This window comes from Macrobrachium nipponense, chromosome 15, assembly GCF_015104395.2.
Source record: "Macrobrachium nipponense isolate FS-2020 chromosome 15, ASM1510439v2, whole genome shotgun sequence".
NCBI lineage: Eukaryota > Metazoa > Arthropoda > Malacostraca > Decapoda > Palaemonidae > Macrobrachium > Macrobrachium nipponense.
In genome coordinates this window covers 46123172-46148171 of record NC_087208.1, presented here as the reverse complement: position 1 = coordinate 46148171, position 25000 = coordinate 46123172, and the positions used below count along the sequence as shown (strand labels likewise).

Here is a 25000-nt window from a genome sequence, read left to right as displayed (position 1 = left end):
CCCCACCCTCCAACCCCCCAAACAATCGAGTTATGGACACGGAAGTCCAGCCTTGTCAAACTAAAATCCTTTTAAAGTCTCAAAATAGATCTTTGTTTTCTTGGCTGACGACTCAAGTTGCTACTTCTCATTCCTTCTCTTCTTGCTTCGCAGGTTTCAAGACTGGGTCCTCCACGAACCGAACGGCATGAAGCTAGCAATCACCGCCGCTCTCTCAGCGGCCTTCGTCGCACTGCTTCTGGGAGAGGTGCAGGGATACATTTTCGACCAAATACTTTGGATGTCCGACGGTAGGTGTCAGTTTTTGGATGCTCTCGTAAAGTTCCCTTTTTGAGTTCGAATATTCAGAAGTGAATGGCCCTCCTTGCTCCAGTGGGTATCTACTGAATCTATGAATGGAGCGAAGGGAGGAATGTGAAATTTGTTAGCCCTATGCTGAAAGGGAAATTGAGTATAAAGGTTGATCTAAAAGGTCCAACGGGAACCTCAAAGCAGTTGCACTATGAAACAATTGTTAGGAGAGGGCTGAGGTACTAAAGTAAGATGGAAGAAAGAGAACATGGACGGAGGTGCAATAACAGGAATGGAAAGGGCTGCAGCTAGGGTCCTAAGGGATGCTGCAAGGAATCTTGAATAATGCATACAGTGCACAGCGTGAGGTTGCTCATGTGTCACTTTCTTTACAGATGAAAGTCTATAACTTTTTTCCCCAATGGAATATCTTTCTACACCCGTTCGTATTGTTTCGTCCATTTTACTTTCCCCCTCCCTAACGATTATTTCTGCCTTATTTTCAGCCCTGAATGACCTCATACGTCCCAGCATTGGGCGTCGGCCCAGATTTTATGATCCAGTTCCAAAATCTTTGTCGTATTCCAACTTACTTTCCACGATATCCTAATGACCTCATACGTCCCAGCGCTTGAACTTTGGCCAAAATTTTGTTTAATTTTAGTGATCGTTGTGATCTTATTTATCACTGTTATTTTTGCTGGTTACAGACTGTTGGGTGGAGTGCACTGGGAATTCCACCTTCTGCGCCGATGACGGCCAGACCTACGAAGACTGCTCTAAAGATTATTTATTCAGATGCTACTACAATGGCACCCGAAAGATATACGACAGTCCCTGCCGTAAGTTTTGATCAGGAGCTCAATTTCGTTCACATTCGTAGTTTCTAGATCACTTTGCATATGAAAATGAAGTAAAGATTACAGTTCCCGGCATTTCTCTACTTCTAAGGATGCCCTTCATTCTTTCCTCAGCCGCAGACTGGAATGAAACCTACGTTACGGAGCGAGGCACAATACAAGAACCTTTCGCGTACGAATCTTGGGTGGACTACTAATCATTCCAGATTCCCCGGCTACGATGACCTGAGGTGACCTTTGCAGGTTTCAGCTTTTCAGATTGTTATTTTCATTTAGTATCTCGAGCACCAAAACGTGGCTTTTGACGCCTGTGTATATTCTATGAGTTTAGTCATCTTGATTAATATTCGTAGATATATATATATATATATATATTATATATATATATATATATATATATTATATATATATATATATTATATATAATATATACTATATATAGTAATATCACGTATCTCTAGATAGTGACAGCTTTATCTGCTATCAACTGGCGAATGCGTATAAATAATGATTTTGTTTTTGCGTTTACCCTAAAACTCCTCTCATAAATTTTCCTGTTCTATTTCTTTGACAGCATCTCACCATTAGATTATTCCAGCACAGAGGCACTTGATATCATCCCAGATCTCTCTCCAGTCACATTATGTTTATCCACTTACACTTGGATTTTTGCTGGTATGGCACCAGGACCAACATATAATGAATGTAGTTTTATGTGTCAAATTCCCCTGATCATAGCAATGAGGTATTGACTGAAATGCCTGTTGCCAAAGCATCAAATAAATAAAGCATCACAGCAATAATTTTTATTTTACTTTTCCTCCAGAACTTTACCATAAAACCACGAAATATGTATATATATGTGTACATATATGTGTTTGTGTCTTGCATGAACTTTGGCAACTGTGATTTGGGTTTTTTTTCATATTTTTCTCAAAACCAAACCCTTTTTTTTTTTTTTTTTTTTAATTTTGACATCAACAACCGTGACCCTCTGAAGCAACGCTCGATCAGCCAATAAGAAAAACGAACAATATTTCCAAGCAGACTTCCAAACTTCGCGGGGCAAACTTTAATGGTGTTTTGACTTCCAGAGATGTCCCTTGGAACTATCAATATCTGGCAACTGCTGAAGAAATCATTGGTTCTATCCCAGATTATTTTTGCTTTTCGAATTTTTTCCAAATACAAAACCTCACAAATGAACTTAATTATTGGTTTACTCTGGCTCCAAAAATTCAAAACAGTACTCAGCTGTCATGTATTTATTTACATTTGTTAGCCTGGTGCACGTAACACAAATAATACGTTGTAACATATGTTAATTATCAGTTTTACCTAAATATACTAACCAACTTTAAAGCATCCTTTCCAACATAGTTGTAATTCATCTTGAATAACAGCTAAAATTCAAATTACTTATAGAAATAGTAATGAAAATCGTAACGTGTATGTGTGTGTATATATATATATATATATATAGATATATATATATATATATAATATATATATATATATATATACATGAAGAAAGTCAGACTCTCTTTTCAATGGATGAACTGTCAAGGGAATGAGCTGCCCAGCTCTCAATTCTGCTGCCTCTCTCTCTCTCTCTCTCTCTCTCTCTCTCTCTCTCTCTCTCTCTCTCTATCTCTCATTAACGTAGGCAGTCCGCGATAACCTTTTTACCATTAAAATACTCTTTATATTCCCGTCCAGTGAATGTTAAAATCAACATTACGCCTTGTTATGCTACGACAAAGATATTCTGAGCCTAAAAAAAAAAAAAAAAAAAAAAAAAAAAAAAACTAATCTAACCCACAACACGTGAGTTGGTTCCAGACCAAACTTTCGTCTGACGAATCGTGACAAACCTCCGATGAGCAGGATATCAGTGGATCTATAATCATACGAGAGTATCTGGCAACTATTAGAGTTACATGTCAGCACAGTATCTCGAGTTGAGGCTGAGAGGATTCGGCCAGTGACTGTCTTCGCCTGAATCTAGTAGACGGCTTTGCTCGGTGACTGTCCTTTAGTCGTAACTTTTGGGAACCGGAGCTGACAAGTGGAATCTTTTTTTTTTTTTGGTTAGTATCGAGTATCTGGTCTTTCTCTTCTCGAATACGGTTTCGGATGTTATATCAGGCAAGGTTTTATTGCTTAGAAAGAGCGGGTTATTCTCAATATGAGAGAGAAGGGATTTAATAACTGAGAGAGATGGGATATTAACTCTCTCTCTCTCTCTCTCTCTCTGAAACCAGTGAATCTGACGAATCCTTAATATTTTTTTCATGCCGTCATTCATTTTAAAAAGAGAATAATAATACTAATTCTAATTTTAAGAATAAAAGATTCCATGAAAATTTTAATGAAGGATTTCTTTACTACATATTCTTTAAAAATCCCTTTAATTTTAAGGTGAAGCTGTGAAAATATCACTTAGAAATATACTCATATTTAGTGTGATGTTCAACTTATTTCTTGAATGATTTCCTTTTTTTCTCTCCCTCCCTCTCTCCGAGAAGCCAGCAATTGTCTTCAACAAAGATGATGACACTGTCAGGTGCAATTTTGGCAGCCGCCATATTGGCCCGATTCGGTTCTGCAATCGGGGAACTTCCGATTTTGCAGGGTGAGTGAATTTTTTTTTATCATTGAGAAACTATTACAAAAGCTTTGCGAGGAGTTCTCGTATTTTTGCTTATCTTGATAAATATTTGCAAGGTTATATACATACATACACACACGCACACGCACACACACACACACACACAATATTATATATATATAATATATATATATTATTATATATATATATATTATATATATATATATATTATATTATATATCTATATATAGTATAATATACATATAAGTATATATAATATATATATATATATATTATATATAGACTATATATATATATATATATATATATATAATAAATATATATATACCTCTAGATATCTATATATATTCTATATATATATATATTAGTTATAATATACTAGTAATTATATAAATATATGATATATATTTATATTCTATATATATATATAATATATCATATATATGAAGCTATATATCTGTTATATATATATATATTATTAATATATTCTATATATATATATATATATACATATAATATATATATATATATTATATATAGTATATATATGAATAAATTAATCACATCGAACCGTGATCCATTTATATATCAATTCAACTACAAATTCCTTTACTATCTATAATTCACTTTACCTTCCAAATGATATATGGTATTCATATATGTACCCGAAAGGTTTTTTTAATTGATCATAATTTCGTCCCCCCCTGGGATCGAACCACCACCGACACAAAGTGGACGGGGACGAAATCGGACAGTCAGTGACGCTATCCAATTACCACAGAGACCTATAAGTTTCATATCGTACACGGACATAAAATCACCTCGATCTGGATGCATTTCGTAATTAGAATCGATATGGAACCCCGTCTACCATGTTGGCCAATTCGAGCGTTGAACAGCACTAGCCTTTTGTTATGATAATTATCACATCGACCGTGATCCCTTTATATACAATTCAGCTACAAATGTCCTTTAATATCTACAATTCACTTTACCTCACCAAATGATATATTTTCATATATGTAACCGAAGGGGGAATTTTTTTTAATTGATACTATAGATATATAGAATATTATATTTATCTATATTATATATATATATATATATATAAATTATATATATTATATATATATATAGATATATATATATATATATATATATACATATATATGTAAGTATAATTATATATAATATTATATATATATGTATATATATATAAATATATATATATATATATTATATATATATATATACTATATTATATATATAAATATAATACTATATATATATATATAATACTATATATATATATATATATATCTATATATAATATATTATAATAATTAATATATATAATATATATAATATATATATAATATATATTATACTATATATATACATATATTATAATATATATTATATACTATGTGTGTTGTGGTGTGGGTGTGTGTGTGTTTGTGTGTGTGTGTGTGTGTGTAACTGTAATCACGGAAAGTTAGGAACTTTGATAAATCCATAAATCAAAGATATATGCCACGAAGGAAAAATAAACGAATGAGATAACGAGATTAGTCCCTGAATCCGAAACACAAAACCTGAAAATGACAATCTTCCAACAATGCATAAACAATGGGTGCACTTAAAGGTTTAAGACAAATCATCTCAGATACAAGGCCATACAATTAAGGGATTACAGTGTGACAGCTATTCGAACTTGTAACAAAAGCCCCACCCCAACCATATTCACAATCCTGACAGACCATACATTACAAAAAAATAATAACTCCTAGCAACTGATTTTTATTATAAATTCAGTATTATAGCTTTGAGGTCATTCTTAACATGTTTACGATACAAGGTTCTAAATGAAAAAGGCCACGAATACATTGAATTACAATGAGAAGTAAGTTGTATTAAATCAGCAGATTCTCAAAGATTTCGTGAATAAGACATCTCTTGACTTGCAATTACGGACTAACCATCCCACTTCATTCGGTGGTTGTTTTTACTTAAATGATGAATATTGCATTGTATTTTGCCCGTTTTTACAGACATATTTATGCTGGCTTAGCCTTACTTCTAGGCCTTTGCTATACTGTGCCGAGATAAAATAGGGACATCCATACATTGAATTTAATATATTATGTTTTTGCTTTCTCTGGGGCCATTTTTTATTATCCATTCCTTTTAGTGTTGTTATTATAGGAAAAACAAGGTGACATTAAAAGCTTTTGAACAATGATTTAATGGTTGCAAATCCGTTAAACAAGGCAAACTGAGAATGTTCCTTAGATTTTCCCTTTCTGCTGTTTACTTTTACACTATATGCACCTCTTTTGCGGGCTTTATTAAACAAATGTCTATATATGTAAGGATAGCATAAATCTTTCCCTATTTTTCTTATGTTTCAATTTCTTGATCAAATATTGCGGGACGAACAATGCGCAATGCTCGTAAGAAACATAGAGGAAAATTGATATTTTTATGTGAGATGGTGGCCTTCTCCACCTCTTACATAAAAATAACAATTTTTTCCTTCTATGTTTTTAACGAGCAAGTTGGAGGTCAAGAATGTATTATCACGAAATCTTTTTAGAATCTGCTTCAATTACAACTTACTTTTCACTGTAATTTCATGTTAGTCGTGGCCTTTCATTTAACACCTTTTAATCTGTAACATGTTTAAGAATGACCTCAAAGATTAATTTTACTGACTTAAACCAATTCAGTTGCTTTAGAGCTTTTTATTTTTGTTGTAATGTAGTCCTGTCATGTATGTGAATATGGTTTTGTTTCCAAGATCTGAATATCTGTCACCTATAATCACTTTAGATTGGGTCTGGACCCTTGTATCTGAGTGATTGTCTTAAACCTTCAATTGGGCACCCATTGTTTGTGCTTTGTTTGGAAGGATGTTCATCTTCCAGGTGTTCTTGGATCTAGTACTAAAGCCTCACATTATCCGCTATCCTGTGCATGTTTTACGAATCTTCTTGATTAGTCTTTCCCGTACTCTTTGTCAGTCCTCTGCTCATAAAGAGCGGTTAGCCGTCGAAAGATCTCGCAGATCCTTATTCGTTATTTTTCCTTCGTGGCATATATCTTTATATATATGTATCACTATTTATATCTATTATAATTATATTATAATATATTAATATATTACATATATATATATAATTTTATATATATAGTATATATATACATATATTATATATATATATATATATATTGTATATATATATATAATATCTATATATATATATATATATATTATATATATATACTCGTACTCATCGATCTATATATGTATATATATATATGAATTGATATATAATATACACACACACCACCATCCATGAACCACATAGTGCGCTCTTTCGTCAAGGTATGTTCTCAGCCGAAACTACCCGATTAACGTAACCCGTTTCCCACCCTCGGTGGGACTGGTAGTCCATCCAGTGTCAGCAGTCGTTGTCATGGTACTCAGAGTACTCTCCATTGTGTGGGAGTGACGGGGTGACTTACGGAAACCAGTGCGAATTCCATAACGCTGCCTGCTTGAAGGATCGTGCTGGAATGATCCATGCTGGAGAAATGTGGTTGTTGTGTGGCTGTTGTTATTAATATTATTGCTATCATCTATATATATATATAATATATATATAATCTAATATATATATAATCTAGTATATATATATAAAGAATATCCTATATATATATATATATTCTACATATATATATATATATATTATATATATATACAGGAGAACACCCATTTCTGCAGTTATTCCATAACGTATTCGAGCATACATGTAAAAAAAACAAGTTGTGCAGTAGTCTTCTCTATCCCTCTTCCAGATAAAAAGGTCCCGCGAATCCACTCTGCAGCCCTTTCTCGCTTTCGGCAGTTTACTACCCATTCCTGCGGAGTGACGGAAGGACTACGCAAACTTGCCTGTCTCCAGTGGGCTTGTTTCATAAACGACCTCAAGTTGGCCTACCTAGGACCCTGCGGTTGGTAGCTTCCCAGGGATCAATTTGAATAAATGGGGATAATTGATTGTCACATCTCTCGAGTAGAGAGACTTTGTGTGAAGTTTGATCTAATCGTCCACATGTAGGGGACCTTACAATGTTCAAATCTTACACAAGTTGAGTACTTTAGAATAAGGATGTCTGCATAACTCACAAGATGAGGACAACTATGTCAAGTTGAGGACTTTAGATAACTATGTACATATATTACACAGGTAGAGGACTTTAGGTGGTCTATGTCCATAGAGAACTTTAGATGAGGTATGTTTATACAATCAACAATTTGAGGACTTTAGAAAAACTATGTATATATCTTCCACAAGTAGGCTACTGTAGATGACCTACTATTGTATCCTGCACAAACTGAGGAATTTAGTTGTGCTGTGTTTGTATATTCCATAAGTTGAGGACTTTAGAAACGCTAGCTTAATATCTTCCACAATTTGAGGACTTGAGGGATTTAGACAAGCTATGTGTATATAACATAGGGATCTATGTTCATTTCCATCCCCAAACGAAGTACCTAAGAATCCTCTCTGCAGCCTCTTGTCTTTATGCCCTAACATTTTACCCCCAGCCCGTGAAGTGACAGTCACAACTATTACTGAGGCTGCATACTAAAGAGAGCAGCCTGTTTGAAACCTGACCTTAATGTAGCTTATTCATAAAGTAACAATCTGGACACACTAATAAAACCATCTTGTAGGTTCTTCATTGTCTACTGTTATTTGTTACAGCTATCAACACATAAACAGATAAGGGAAAATGAAATGTAAAATTCAGATCAAAGACCAAGCGTTGGTACCCCAAGGTCATTCAGCACTGAAAGGGAAATTGAGAGCAAGGCTGCGAGTACACAGGCCACTGAGTGGCGGGGTTTGTTGTTTCCCATGAGTTTCCATTGTTTACTAACCTATTCTGAGCACACGAGCTCACCACTGACCAGCAATAAAGACCACTGTGTGGCTAATGATAGCCCGACACTGCATGACTCCACTCAGTGCCATTTTTTAAGCAGGTAACAACCCAAAGTTGGTCCATATACATCGTGCCTAGGTGCTGTAACGTTGGAATCGGTGTAACAAGGAGAACAAAACTCTCAATAGCATTCGTACTATGTAGCAATTGTTAGAAGGGAACAGCCAGATGGAAGACAGCAGTATGACCACAGGCACATATACGGGGAAATGAAAGGTTGTTGCATCTAGGGGTCGAAGGAACGCTGCAAAGACTTTTTGGTATAATGTCTACGACTACACTACATCAGGTGCACTGATGGACTACCATTCCTACGGGGCAAAAGCAGATGAGTAACGAAAAGTTTATGATGTCTTTTGCAGCCAAACCATTACTAAATCCGTACTGCAAGCCGGCAAAACTGTGTCCCATGGTGTACAAGCCTGTCTGTGGTAGTGACGGGGCGACCTATGCCAATGATTGTCTGTTTGGGGATGCTGCCTGCTATAACCCTGCACTCAAGAATGGCCGATAAGACGTGCCGTAAGTAGAATGTGCTATTTCAAAACCGACATTATTATTATATTATTATTATTATTATATTATTATTATTATTATTATTATTATTATTTATTATTATTTTATTATATTGTTTTTTGCTCTATCACAGTCCTCCTAATTCCGACTGGTTGGTAGTTTATAGTGTGGGGTTTCCGTTGCATGCCTGCCTCCTTAGGAGTCCATCACTCTTCTTACTATGTGTTCGTTTCTAGGATCACACTCTTCTGCATGAGTCCTGGAGCTACTTCATACGTCTAGTTTTTCTAGATTCCTTTTCAGGGATCTTGGGATCGTGCTAGTGTCTCCTCTGCTGATTTCGTGGGGCTATGATTTCCCACTGGCGATATCCCATATCCTTCTTATTTCTATTTTCAGATCTTATATCTTATCCATTTTTTTGCCTCCTTTCTCTTAACTCTGGTGGTCCCATGTATTGCCACATCAATGATGAATCTTTCTTCTTGACTTTGTCATCAACGGCAACGTCTGGTTCTGTTTGCACTTCACTCCTAGTCCGTCTGATACCACTAGCCCAGATGACTTTGCTGATCGTTTTCTATCACTCCTCATCAGGTTGGTGCTCGTACTCACTTATTACTGCAAGGTACTGATGTTTTCGTGCGACAGGCTCCAGTGAGGGCTTTTTGCTACTGAATCATGGCCTCTTTTTTGTACTGTTTCTGTGCAGTGCCGGGCTTCACACACTTGCTATGTGGTTTATGTTTCATTTTTCGTATTGCACTTGTCAGACAAGAAATAAGTTCCTACTATGGGAGAGAATGTTTATTTCCGTCTAGCGTCCTTTGACCATATCAGTGTCTTGAGGCCTGATCTTGTGCCGCTGTTTATAATTCCTTTCAGTTTCCTTTCATTAGCTCTCCCTCTTAGCCATTGTCCAATTGTCATCGCTTGCTATTTCTTTAGTCTGTCTCATGTATTGTCCGTGCATTGTTGGTTGGGCCAGTCCTCTGTTCTGTCTGTCTGTGTCCGCCGGGCTCTGTATATTTCTGGGGTCTTCGTCTACTTTTATTAGTCTCTTCTTTCCCATGCACTCTTTAGCCACTCGTCTTCACGGTTTTACATATTGCCCCAGTGCCTCTGTTTTCGATGTTAACGCAGTCCTCTATACTTAGTAGCCTTCTAACCCTCCTTCTTCGTGTTATGTATAGTCTGTTCCGTATTTGGCTCTGGGTGTAGTGCTTTGTGTATTGTCATATGTTCCTGTTTTCTGATCGATGCTGGCGGAGTTCTGCTGCCTCGTCCTTCCACTATTCCTGCTCTGTATCTGAATTACTGGCACTGCCCATGTGTTTTTGGCTTTTAATCATATTTCCCGACGTTGAGTTTTGACTTGAGTCTCGTCCTTGAGTCTCTGCCATATATCTTTCCTGATCGTGTCCTTTATCTCTTGTGTTTTTATATCTCCTCCTTCTCATTATTCCCAGTTTTATATCCTGTCTCATCATATGTGTTTTTGATGTTGCTACCATCTGTATCGCTTTATCCCTTCATTTCTCGTTACTTGCCTTTTTTGTTGTTTGACTAAGGCGCATTTTTCTATTCCACACTCCATCCTGATGTCCCCAGATACAATCCTTACAGTCTGGATATTTGGTATCTATTTCCTTGATGGTCTTACCACACAGCTTGATGTCGTCGCATGAAATCAGATGGTTGATTCTGTTGCCTCTTTTCTTGAGTTGGTACGCGGTCATTCCATCTTTCGTAGTACTTTTTGTCATGGGAATCATGGCTCCTGCGCGAAGAGTATTGGGCAGTGAGTCCGCCCTGGATATCCCTCTCCTGATATTAACCCTGCTAGTCTTATTTCCAGAGCTTGTAAGTATTGTTATTCCAGTTGCGCATTGTGTATTTTTTGAGAAGCTGATGGTATTTTCGCTCTGCCCCATATATTTGTCAGGCATCTCTTAGCCATGTGTGTGTAATCTATGGCGAATGCTTTCTTATAGTCTTCCATGCCATGCTTATTGGTTTTCCTTCTCCTACTGTTCTTCATTACCATTTTGTCTCTCAGGAGCTGTCTTTTGTGCCCTACACTTCCTTCTGCAGCCTTTTCTGTTGGTGGGGATGGTGTTTTGTCTCCTCTAGGTAGTTTGTAATAGCCTTCACTGATGATAAACCTGTTAGTACTCCACATTATTGTAGCAGTGATAGGCCTTTAGTTACTGCTATATTTCCCTTACTCCTTGTCTTTTGTACTAAGGATGTTCTTCTGTGGTCAGTCCATTGGGTGCTTGTGATTTGAGATACTGCTGGAGTTGTTTCTGCTATTCTCGTGGTTGTTAGGGCCTTGTGAAGTTTTATTGTTACTATTATTATTATTTTTTTTTTATTATTATTTTTTTTTGGGGGGGGGGGGGCATCTTCACAGTCCTCCAATTCGACTGTGCTGGTATTTATAGTGTGGGTTCCGGGTTGGCATCCTGCCTCCTAGGAGTCCATCCTTTCTGTCTATGTTTGCTGTTTCTAGGATCACCCTCTTCTGCATGATGGCCCGGAGCTACTTCAGCCCTCTAGTTTTTCCAGATTCCTTTTCATGATCTTGGGATCGTTCCTAGTGCTTCTATGATTATGGGTACATTTTCCACTGCATATCCAGATCCTTCTTATTTCTATTTCCAGATCTTGATACTTTCCTTTTTTTCCCTCTCTTTCTCTTCAAGCCTGGTGTCCCATGGTATTGCGCCATCAATGAGTGATACTTTCTTCTTGACTTTGTCAATCAACGTCACGTCTGGTCTGTTTGCCACGTATCACCCTTCCGTTCTGATACTCATAGTCCCAGAGGATCTTTGCCTGAGCGTTTTTCTATCACTCCTGCAGTTTGGTGCTGTACACTTAATTACGGCAAGAGTTAGCTGATGTTTTCTTGCCACAGCTCCGAGTGGATGGCTTTTGCCATGAATCATGCCTCTTTTTGTACTGGTTCGTGCAATGCCGGCATTCACTTGCTATGTGGTTTATGGTTTCACTTTTCGTATTGCACTTCCTAAATAATGGGAGAGATGTTATTTCCGTCTATCATACTTTGACATATCGGTTCTTAAGGCTTGATCTTGTTCCTGCTGTTATCATTCCTTCGTTTCCTTCTTTGCTCTCCTCCTCTGTATCCATTGCCAATTGGTCATCGCTGGCTATTTCTTTAGTCTGTCTCATTTATTTGTCCTGCATTGGTTTTGTTGTGTGCCAGTCCTCTGTTCTTTCTGTCTTTCTCCTGTCCCTCTGTATATTTTCCTTGGTCTTCGTCTACTTTTATTAGTCCTTCTTCCCATGCACTCTTTAGCCACTCGTCTTCACTGGTTTTCAGATATTGCCCCCAGTGCTCTGTTTTCTGATGTTTGGACGCAGTCCTCTATACTTAGTAGTCTCTCCTCCTTCCTTTCGGTTATTATAGTCTGGTCCGTATTTGCTCTGGGGTAAGTGCCTTTGTGTATTGTCCATTTTGTTTTCCTGTTTCTGATCTATGCTGCGGAGTTCTGTCTTCGTCCATTCCACTATTCCTGCGCTGTATCTGATTACTGGCAACTGCATGTTTTTTATATGGCTTTTTATCATATTTCCGGCGTTTGATTTTTGACTTGAGTATCGCCTTGAATCTCTGCATATTAATTCCTTTCCTGATCGTGGTCCTTTCATCTCTTGTGTTTTATATCCTCCTCTTCATTATTCCCAGGTATTTGTATCCTGTCCTCATCTATGTGTTTGATTTTGCTCCATCTGGTAGCTTTAATCCCTTCGGTTCTCGTTACTTTGCCTTTTGTATGTTTACTTAAGGCGCATTTTTTCTATTCAACTCCAGCCTGATGTCCCAGATACATCCTTACAGTCTGGATTAAGGGTATCCTATTTCCTTGATGCTCTTACCATACAGCTTTGATGTCGGCCATGAACATCAGATGGGTTGATTTTGCTGCCTCTTTTCTTGAGTTGGTGACCCGGCATCCATCTTCTGTAGTACTTTTGTCATTGGAATCATGGCTACTACGAAGAGTATGGGGACATGTGAGTCGCCCTGGCAAGATCCTCTCCTGATATTAACCTCTGCTAGTCTTATTCCAGAGCTTGTAAGTATTGTATTCCAGTTGCGCTATTGTTTGTTGAGAGCTGATGGTATTTTCCCTCTGCCCCATATATTTCGGCATTCTATTAGGCATGTTTGTGGTATCATTCGAAGAGAGGCTTTCTTATAGTACTATCCATGCCATGCTTAGGTTGTTTTCCTTCTCCTACTGTTTCTTCATTACTATTTTGTCTATCAGGAGCTGGTCTTTTGTCCCTCTACACTTCCTTCTGGCCAGCCTTCTGTTGGTGGGATGGTGTTTTGTCTCCTCTAGGTAAGTTGTATAGCCTTTCACTGAGTATCAAATAAAAGGTGGTAGAAACGAAGGTAAAGTGAAAATACTGGAAGCGCCGCGAGATCTTTCCACTGCTGTTAGTAACCTTCCACATTATTGGTAGGCAGTTGATAGGCCTGTAGTTTACTGGTCATATTTCCCTTACTCTTGTCTTTTTGTACTAAGGATGTTCTTCCTGTGTTCATCCATTTGGGTGCTTGGTGATTTGAGATACAATTGCTGGAGTTGTTTCTGCTATTCGTGGGTGTAGGGCCTTGAAGTTTTTGAGCCGTATCCATGGACTTCTCGGGACCTTGGGCTTTCCCAGTTTTGGCATTTTTCTTTAAAGTTGTGTCTGACTGTGTCTGGCGTGATGTCTGTGAATTCTTTGTTTTATTCTCCCTGTTTCTTCTTCCTTGACTTCTGAGCCCCATGTTGCATTTTGTTGTTGATAACCGATTGCTCCCATAATTTTTTCCCAGAGTCTCTTACTTGGTTGGCTTCACGAATTTTCTGGGTGGTTGTCTTCCCTTCTAGTTGGCTATATAATCTTTTTTCTGTTGGGATTTCCGACTAGTTTTTGTTCTGTTGGTATCCCTTATTCCTGTTTCATGTAAGCGTTTGGATCTTGTGTGCTTTGGCCTTAAGCCTCTGTTCTACATCTTCTATTGTGTTGTTTAGTCTCTCTCTCTTGTACTTTGTATTTCTCGTTGAAGTTTCCTCCTTTGTTTTCCTGCTTCTCGCTTTTTTTCTGTGCCATCTCTTTCAGTTTAACTCACGTCAGATCTCATCACATGATTTGCTTTTCCAGCGCGCTTTTTTCAATAGGTTTGCTGTTTTTGGTTTCTGTTGGGTCCGGTTGTGACGGTGGGTTGGTGTTCGAATCCCCATCAGTTCTGCTACGAATCTTGCTCCTGCATATGTCAAGTTTTTGTTCTGTGTATACTGTGTGTGTATTGTCCCATTATTTCATGACCTCACTTGTTTTCTCCTTAATTTCTTGTTGTTTGTCGGCTTTCATGGAGGGGATCTTTGTTTTTCTCTCTGTATCTGCTCCATCCTTGTCTGATCTTTTCTACCCATTCCTCCCTCTCTGTTACACGTCGTCTTGTTTCTTCGTGTGTCCGTTGTTTGATACGTCATCCTCCCTGTCGTCCTTCTGTGGCATCGTCTCTCAGTTCGTCTTCGTGTAATTCGTTGTCGTGTGACATTTCCTTCAGTTCTTCTCTTTCTGTTGGGAGAGCCAGTTCTTTCTTTATGTTCCTTACTTGGTCTGCCAGCTCTGCTCTGTTTGGGGGTGTTATTCCTCTCATTCCAAGGAATGGTGACCAATCCTTCTTCTATATCCTCTCTCTTCGACGGGTTGCTTCTGATGTAGATCTCCATGTTTCCTTTTCTTCTCTGTCCATTTCTTCCCTCTTTGCCTCTGTAGCTCCAATCTCGGCTGTTGATTCACGTCTGTTCGTTGTTGTGGATCAGTTGCTGGATGACGACCTCCAAGTACCTGACCGTCTTCCCTACAATTGTGTGAATACCTGGTTCCCGGACGAAGCATCCTCTGTTCCAATGTTCCTTTACGTCGTGTCGTTTATTCCTTCATTTCTTTCCATCCTTGCTGAGTTTTTGCTATTTAAATCCCATCGCTGGGGACCCTACCCCATCAGGGATAGGTACTCTTTACAGCTGAGTAGACTGAGAAATTATGGTAAAGATCCTTCTCCCAAGAATCAACGCCGAGGAGAGAGGTCACCCATCCAACGACTACCAGCCCCCAATGTTGCTTCCCTTGACTTAAGTCTATTGACGACCTAACCGGCCACTCCTCCAAGGCGCCAAATCTTATTATTAATTATTAATTATTATTATTATTATGTATTATTATTATTATTATTATTGATTATTATTATTATTATTATTATTATTAATTATTCTTAAGTGTATTTTGAGGTATTAGGTTTCTTGTTAGTAGGATCTTCATTCTTCACAATCGTTGAAAAGACAGCGTCTATAAGTTGTCAATACCTTGCTCCTATATGTATTTTAATTCACGTAATACATGTGTGTGTGTGGGTATATATATATATATTATATATAGAGAATATATATATAGATATATATATATATATCTATATATATATACTAAAATAGATGTGGAAGCCGTGAAGGAAAATGAAACACTGGACCGCTACAAGATCTTTCGACTAAAGGTTCTTCACTGAGCAGTGAAAGATCTCGCGGCGCTCCAGTATTTCACTTTCCCTCGGTGCTACTACCTTTATTTGTATATTCATCACGTTCCAAACTTTCGTGATTCAGTTATACATATATATACTATATATAACGTATACATACTTATATATGCATATGTATATATATGGAGGTGTGTGTATGTAAGTATGCATATGTATGAATTATATTTCTAAACCTCTCCAACAGCACCATCACCCACCAGAAGATACATTCTACCACTCTGAGGGTCTAAAGTGGAGATCCCACCGAAGAGAATTTTAATCGGAAAGTGAAGACTCCAATCAATTTGAATTATTCTAAATTCAGAATTTTTCTTTTTTGTATTTTGATTTCTGTAACCAATTTTGTCATTTTAGAAGTTCTCGTCCCTTCAAAAAATTATCAATGAGGCTGCATCTCTCGTTTTCAAGGTGTTGAATTTTTTTTTATAAAACTATACTGGTAAGAGATTATGAACCATTTCAATAAATTGTTAGTATTTGAGGCAAGAGCCAGTGCTACAACACTTCGCGTGCGTGATCCCCTTATTCTCAAAAAATTATATTATCGACGATGTCTTAGTGGCTGTTTTGAGTCCTCTTTTATCAGAATGAATGAAATATCTCATTGAAGGGAGTTTTATTAAAACCTAGGAATGGTTCTTTAAATGTAGCTTTCTGATCTATTTGTATATATCAAAGAGCCAGTAAAATATGGCGTAAGGCTAATAACTATTGGCTGAAAACAAAACTTCTATATAGTGCCAATATCGGTTTGTTCATTGTATGAGTGGCCTGCTTAAACAAAGGTATACTGTAAATGACTCCTGGAATAAAGGTTATTGATTATAGCTAATACCCCTGAAATTATAACAAGAGGGTTATGTCAATTCGAAATATTTTACTTTACAATAATTAAAGATACCGTTTGATTTGTGTATGTAATATATATCCATACATATATGGATAAAAAGAAGTTGAGATAACCCACTTTGAGGAATATACAAAACTTGGATCAAGATGTCACAGCTGGTGAGTCCAGTATTTCGTTCTAGACGAGAGAATCCGAATTAAAGTCTCTTTGTGGCTTCAGAAGATAGGCCTCAGTTCACGAGCATCTGAAAGTAATTCAATACAAACAAATCTGTTTAATTTAAATACTAAATTAGTCTAGTCTTTATGATAAATGGAATTATGAAATAGAACCTATGACATATTGATAACTTTTCTCAAAGGTCATCTGGTAACATATCTAGTAAACTGACTTCAAAGTTGGAAACTGAAGATCAAAGCCATATTATTCATCTATAACGGGACATGGAGTTTAGGCCAAAGGCCAAGCACTGGGACCTGTGAGGTCATTCAGCGATGGAAAGAAAATTGAGAGCAGGTATCTTTGAAAGGTGTAACTTTGAAATAATTGTAAGGAGCGGGAGGGTAAGAAGATGGAAGAAAGATAATATGAATGTAGGCACAGTAAAAGTAACGAAAAGGTTTGCAGCTAGGAGTCTAAGAGACGCTGCAAAGACCTTTAGTAATGTCTACAGTGAACTGCATGAGGTCCACTGACGATGGTACCCCCCACTACAGGGTGTTCTCCTGTAATAAATTGCCAGATACCTAAACGAAAATTGTAAAGAAAGCTATAAAACGAAGCACAAATAATACCAACAGTATTATCTTTTCATAGTTCACTGGTTCAATCCTAGTTCTTGGACATTTTGATTTGATATGATCTGATTTATGAAGGCTACAAAGCTAAGCAATTAGGGGCACATTCAGACGAAACTTATTCCCCCCCTATTGACACGACCTCCTATTAATAGCTACAAGTCTGCTTCCAAAACCTTCTCTGTATTAACACGTAACCCACCACTTATAACATAACGTAGTTTTTCTATAACTTATCTATCTGGACAGGTCTTTAAGGTTGGATCAGACGCAAAGTTTCTTTTATATTTAATCTCAGAATACTATTGTAATCCACCCTGGACGCTTAACACCCCTCTACTTCTCTAGCAAAGTCTTTTACCTACATAGAACTCACTGGTAACCTATAACAGTCTGCTACCAGAATAATCTTTCATTAATGCTATATATAGTTAAATATATCCCAAGAACTAAGTGGTGGTATTTCTTCGTGTACGTACTTATCCACCTTCAACAGTACGTACAAGAATATTTGTTCAAGGCATTGTATTTTTCTAAAGTATGTTAGTTTCGTATCACTTCCTAACACCCTGTTATTCTTTATAAAATAAACCCATTGTATTTGCAATTGAATACACCGAAGATTTTCTCTATAATACCGCCGAATTTATATTTTCTATAAACTACAACCACCATTGTATTTATACTGATCTATTTGTTACCTCCAGTCTTCCTTGCAGAAATTAGATTTTTTCAATCATTTTTATCTTAATGAAAACCTAATCTAGCTTAAGTTACCTCCAGCACTTCTTGTAGTATTTAAAAACTTTAAAGAACATTTATTCCCCTGCCATTTACAATTGCACTTAAAATGCAGTCCTTATAAAAGTATTCTTTCAAATTGTTTAGTGCACTAGCATGACAACGAACTAGTTTCATGGAAAATCTAGTGATATTGAGACCTGGTACCGATACCAGGTAGCGTATACAGAAAATTCTGAATTTAAATTACCACATTCTTCGATTACCTGGATAGCGGCTTCGTAATATTAAGTAGTTGGGTAAAAGTTTTGATTTTTTAAGTTTCAGATTAATGAACTTTTAATGAGATTAGTCAGACGAGAGCCAAACTCACTGTTTGTTATACCTATGCTTTCGTTCAGCTTTTCAGGCAAAATTAATCTTTCATAATAACCCAAGTTTACATTTTGTAAGAACTATCTCAAGGTCATACAACTAAAAACCAAAAGTAATGTTTTATTTATTCTAATGTTATGAAAAACAGCATTTTCAGCATTCAGAAAAATGTTAGTAAACTCTTGATCCCGTGGAGGGATTTGGTTTTCAGCATGTAGAACAAATCCTGGTTAAGGTAAATTTACCCCTAAAACTTATATTATATAAAGAAATTAGGTTGAAACACATACGTAGTTATTTGTGAAACAGTAAGAATATTGTCTATAAACTTTTATTTTATCAATAGCTTATACAATCTACACCAGGAATAGTTTCTATTATGCATACGAAGCAATTTCAGGCTTAACTCTCACCTCCATTCCAGGTATTTAATAACCAAGAAGCTTCGGTACTAAAGTACTCTGCTAATAATGCGTTAACAACAATAAAACCGACCTGTAAATACAAGCGAATGCGGCAGAAAAAAATTTACAAAAAATATCCATAAAACTATTCTATATCATCTTAGGATAACTTGAATCAACCCAAGATCAATACAAATTTTACAGACTTCTCATTTTCAACCTCAAAAATTATAAAAATTTCCACAGGAAAAAATAAATCTGTAATATAGATATTTGTCTTTAAACCCAAAATGAAAAAAGTTTTCCACACAAACTTTTGTATTTAGCCTTCGTTTATGCCCAAATAAAAAAATGAAAGTTCAGTAGCCAAGGTGCTATTAAACTAGATTTGAGCTGTCAGTCAAAAGAGCTAGTGGGCCAATGTAGAGTCAAATTCACATTAAGCTGGAACATTAATAACAATTTAGCCAATTAGTAATAAAGGTTTGTACTATCACCTTTGCTATTACTAGCATAGAAGTAATAGCACACAAATTGTTAGTTTTCACACCATTGTAAAAACAGATGGTTTGTTAATTGGATACTTAGCAAAAAAATTGAATCAAGTTAAACATGGGTTTATGTTAAATCAATTGTTACGTTAACTCAAGACTGATTAAAAGTATATAAAAGGTTAAGTTAAAGAATCGAAATTAAAATTTCAAAGAAAAATATTAATTTTAGCCAACAAACCAAAAACTTAAAAACTAAACTCATTCAGAATTTAAGGCCTTTTAGTAATTAACGCCAATAAAAAGATAAAATCTAAACAGAGAAATATTAAAAGCATAAAGAATTAAAATTCAGTTGACTAAGGAATAAAACATGTAGAAATACTATCAAAATTACTTTAAATTCACTGTTTTTTTTTTAAAGTTATTATTAAAATTAAATCTTAATCTTAATTTACAGTAAGATGAGAAAATGTGCCAAAGAAAAAAATTACTTTAAATTAAATTTAATCTCCATATGTGCAGTCACTTTACATTGTCAAATGTTACATTAGACGATGCACTTAAGTTAATTTTAAATTTAAAGTTAATTTTAGTTAAAAGTAAAAACGTTAATTCCAAGAAAAAGCAAAATATAATCTAACATAAGCAGTTACTGGAGACTGTAAAAAATTTAAGTTCTTTTTAAATTTAAAGTTAAAAGTAAAAACGTTGATTCCAAGAAAAAGCAAAATATAATCTAACATAAGCAGTTACAAGAGATTGTCAAAAAGTAAATTAGAAAAGGTACGTTAAGAAGTAAGCTTTAATCTATACTAATTTAACTTTATATCAAATATAAAAATTATCAGAAAAGTTACCTTTAATGATAGATTTAATCTAATATGCTGTTATTATAAATTACCAAAATATATAAAGAGGGCACGCTAACTACTGAATAATTTATTAGAATTATAACCTGAAATGGAATAAAATAGTAAACCCCATGCAACTGCCAGCAGGTCCGAAGACCAACAGGCAGGGCATGGGGGTCCTCCACCCCTACAGGGGCACCGCCCCTGCAAGGGTGGAGGTAAGAAAAAATTATGGTAAACCTGGTACCTCAATCCTCAGTGAGTAGTTTGAGAAAAGCTATCATTGTTTCAGAGCTTCAACTTTCGCATTGTCTTCCTTCTTCAAGACTTTAATTCTTCCAAAAAGATGCTTGAAAGACTTCTGAACTTGAAGTATTTGTAGTTCAGTACAATCTGGAAGAAATTTTAAGCTAATACCCAATAAAATATTGCAAGATAACTTATTAAAATATCTCAAGATTAGATTTTGTTTTAGTTTAAAAGTAATTGCCAGGAAATCACTGATATTAAAAGTCACACTAGCATATTAAAATTAAGCTCTTTTTAAAATTTGCTTTCAAATACTAATTCTATTCCACCTACTTGAAGTAATACATAAAAGTTACCTTAGAGGAACAAATAATAACAGGATCCTAAAATTTTTACACCAAATCGACATTCCTTAAAAACATTATGACTAACCAAGATGTATCTTAGAAATATTTAACACTATACCAATTTTTATTAAATGAAGTGACTAACCTGAATAGTAGTAAATATCTAGTATAAAACCGTGTATCTGAAAAAAAAATTAAGTTTCTAGTATGGATTAAAGGAAACTAAACTCCCTCCATTACATATAATTATGAAAAAGCTGAACAAAGTATGTACCGTTACTTTATGTACTAGTTATAATTGAAGATAGTTTAATCAAAGACCACTCATTTAAAGATTATTAACGCTTGCTTTAAGAACTAGATTAAGTCTGGCAAATCCATAAATGTAGGTAGGAAAAAAAATACGAAAAATGTATAAACTTAACTCTTAAAATTCCTCTAGACTAGAAAGTCTGCCATCTTAATGCATAAAAAAATTAAGGCTTGACGCCTAAAAATAAAAACTAGAAAAGAGTGGGTGTCTTCTAGTAGACCTTCCAAGCTTGCACCAGATCATGTCAAAACTACTTAGACCACTGAGCAATAACTAGCGCCCATTGCAGTAAGATTTTGTAAAGTTAACTTCGCTTTTCATGGGCAGTACACTCGTCCACAACTTCACATCCAATCTCAAGAACGTAGACACATACCAACGCCTAGCAAAAGCCTTCCATCACCAAATTCCACTGGTCTGTTACGTAATGATGTCTCGCCCACGCGAAGCGAAGAACTATAGGAGTCGGACAATTCGATTTGTTTGCACTGAAGCCAGTTTTCGCTGACGTGTCATCTAGGACCATGGAGTAACTGCATTCTAAACGAAAACGTAGACCAAGGACGAAATCCCTGTTTGTTTTAAGGGGATACTAATAAAATCTACGGATTCTCTAGTTGAATATTGCTTCCCATTTCTTTGCCAATACGATTCTCCTTGCATTTTAATAATTTGCTTATTTTCTTATTTATTTATTTATTTATTTTTTCTTCCTTTCAGTATTTCACTGTACCTCCTGTTACTTTTTTGCTGTGAATACCATATCTTTGGAAGCTCGAATTTCAAGTCAGTGGGTCCTGTGGGTTGGTACCATATAAGTTAAACGTTCAGCCTTTATAATATAATAATAATAATAATAATAATAATAATATAATAATATAAATAATAATAATATAATAATAATAATAATAATAAAGTTTTTTTTGTACGATTGACACACGAAGGTTTCTTTTCGGTTAATTCCCAAAAGCGACGCAATTGGTACTGTAAGAGTTTCCTTTTCGTCGCCCTTTTTCGTACATCCTAATTCATCGTGTAATAATCATTCATAATAAGGAGACAGAACAATGTGACTAACATGAGCAGTTAATATAACATTCCACAGCATTTATTTTGAATTTTACATCAGCCGCTAACTAAAAATTTAATAACAAACTTTGTGTCTGGATTAGCCGGTAATATAGGTTGTAGTCATATATATCTATATAATAATACTATATATATATATCTATATATATAATATATATATATAGTATATAAATATAAATAGGTATAATTATATAATATATATATATATATATATCTATATATATATATCTATAATATATTATATATATTATATATATATGTTGTCAATCTATATAGTAGATAGTATATATATTAATATATATATATATATATAATATATATATAATATATATATATATATATATAATTATATATATATATAATATATATATATGTGTGTGTGTGTGTGTGTGTGTTGTGTGTGTGTGTGTACATATACATTATTTTACCATCAAATATATGAACATGTAAATCCCCCTCGGAAGCAGAGGATGATATTGTAGTCAACAATTTCAGAAATTCGTTGTACGAAAGCGAGCGTTTTAAGGACATACCCACCATATTAACCTCAGCAGCTTCCAACTGACTAATCATCATATACTTGATAATAATATGTCGCGAAATGCGTGTATATCGCCACGTCATAAGAAACAACACAACTCCCCTTACAGACTAGCTTTCAAAACGACCGTATGGTCGTTGATGGCGAAAAAAGGGGGGTCACACCTCATAGAGCAGTGAGCTAATTTCAATTTCATTTTAGCTCATCGTACACCGTGGTGATTTTTTTTATTGGAGAAAATTCATTAATGCAGTTTTACAGTGATTTCATAGCATTTACATAAATTTACAATGGTAATTTTCCTTACCGTGACCTCTTACTTTTATTAACTAAGCATTACTTGTTTAAGTAGTTATCAGAAAAGTTACGTTTTCATCAATATATGTCTATTGCTAAACACTTAAATCCTTTTCCTGTCAAGGCCATAAATGCTTAATTAATATCATAACCAAATTCCATTTAAATGATCTACAATTAACATCAGCTGCTATAGGTAATAGTAATTGCATTCATTTGTAGCACATATAAATACAGACAATGTATATATATATATATATATATATATATAATATATATATATATAAATATATATATAGTTATATATATATATATAATATATATATTATACTATATATATATATTATATAGTCATATATATATATATATATATATAACTATATATATAATATATATATTAATAGATACATTTCATATCTATATACAATACTCTAATTTGTTTATTAGTAAATATATGAAATGTAAAGCTCCAGTATGTTCAAAAACAGTAACTAGATGAAAGCTTCCGGGTGTAAGTTGCCATTTGTATTTCATTCGCAAATTCTCTGACATAATCCCACGTAGAATATTATGTTTCTGCCCAGAGGAAACCCTTAATATGCTACAAGTTACGTAATGCAAAGGAATGGCGGAGAACCAACTGAATTATTATTTGTTTTCGAGGAAACAAGACATCGAGTTAAAAATGTAATAAACACAAACATTTCCATTTTTTTATACTAACTAAAAAGAATTTAAAAAACCGATTCTTATTTTGGGAATAAGAGTTAAATCTAGACGAATACATATATTGATTTTCGAAACTTTCATTTGGTTTAGAATAAAAGAATTTGACAGAAATATTTGAGGCAGTCTGAGGCTGACTTGACTGAATGCATATTAGATTCGCTAAGGCGTTTTAACAGTATCCCACTGACATTTCAAACTGTCAAGTAACTGGGAAATAAAGGCAAAAAGAGAAACAAAATGGAAGTAGAATTACACTCAAGATAAGATAATCACGACAGATCCCTAATCCTCATTTGGTCCTCTTGACAGAAGTATCGTGCTTGTTACAAGAAAAAAGAAATATAATACAAATGAAATCCAAAAATAAGTTTACTTTTTTGTTCCTTCTAAATATCGATTTGATGTTTAATTTTCTGACTCCTCTGGATGAACAGATACGAAAGCAATCCTGAGATCAGAATACCTGTGCACAGGAGAGTGGGAGCTTAAACTATGTTAATAATAATTGTCATAAAAATATAATATATGTATCATTCGTGACTACATTAAGCATACATTACACAATTGAATATATTACTCAGTTTTGCTTTTGATTATGACAGTAAAACGATGTGTCAATGTGTAATTACTAGATAATATAATATAATAATAATATAATAATACTACTAATAATAATGGAGAAAACAAATCACCGTTATGTAAATGTACATAGTATTTCAGTTTAAAAACAGCAAAGATAGCTTTCGGGAATCTGTACGATTCCCCTTATCAACTGACACGTTGATATAACGTTACAGCAAAGTAAACAAAGCAGGAGTCAAATACAGTGACTTGTTATTAACAATGGAACCGGTCGTCCAGTATAAAATCATATGCATGCCGTCTTTTCTGATGAAAGCCCGCCAGTCGCTGGACGTCGAATTGGTCCTTGCCCAATGCGGTCGTTTGATAGTCCTCTTCAACCAGCATAGGTGCCG

At 35.1% G+C, this 25000-nt stretch overlaps 1 protein-coding gene and 1 pseudogene across 4 annotated transcripts; both read left to right on the top strand.

Annotated features, from left to right (window-relative positions):
* Positions 1–166: 166 nt before the first annotated feature.
* LOC135226871 (uncharacterized) lies at positions 167–1954 on the top strand. 4 transcript variants are annotated; one of them, XM_064266565.1, is made up of 4 exons: positions 167–290; positions 1002–1133; positions 1272–1381; positions 1726–1954. In XM_064266565.1, the coding sequence occupies exons 1-3, from the start codon at positions 188–190 to the stop codon at positions 1346–1348; spliced, it is 312 nt and encodes a 103-aa protein (XP_064122635.1). In that variant the 5' UTR covers positions 167–187; the 3' UTR covers positions 1349–1381; positions 1726–1954. The 4 variants fall into 4 exon arrangements, with proteins under 4 accessions (XP_064122635.1, XP_064122636.1, XP_064122633.1 ...); XM_064266566.1 differs by having other exon boundaries at positions 1272–1394; XM_064266563.1 differs by having other exon boundaries at positions 1266–1381.
* A 1131-nt stretch (positions 1955–3085) lies between these two features.
* LOC135226680 (four-domain proteases inhibitor-like) lies at positions 3086–16555 on the top strand (annotated as a pseudogene).
* Positions 16556–25000: the final 8445 nt, after the last annotated feature.

Coding starts and splice junctions, on each gene's coding strand:
- LOC135226871 (XM_064266563.1), top strand. CDS start 188: ATGAAGCTAGCAATCACCGCCGCTCTCTCAGCGGCCTTCGTCGCACTG. Junction 291..1,001: donor AATACTTTGGATGTCCGACG/GTAGGTGTCAGT, acceptor TGCTGGTTACAG/ACTGTTGGGTGGAGTGCACT. Junction 1,134..1,265: donor GATATACGACAGTCCCTGCC/GTAAGTTTTGAT, acceptor TTCTTTCCTCAG/CCGCAGACTGGAATGAAACC.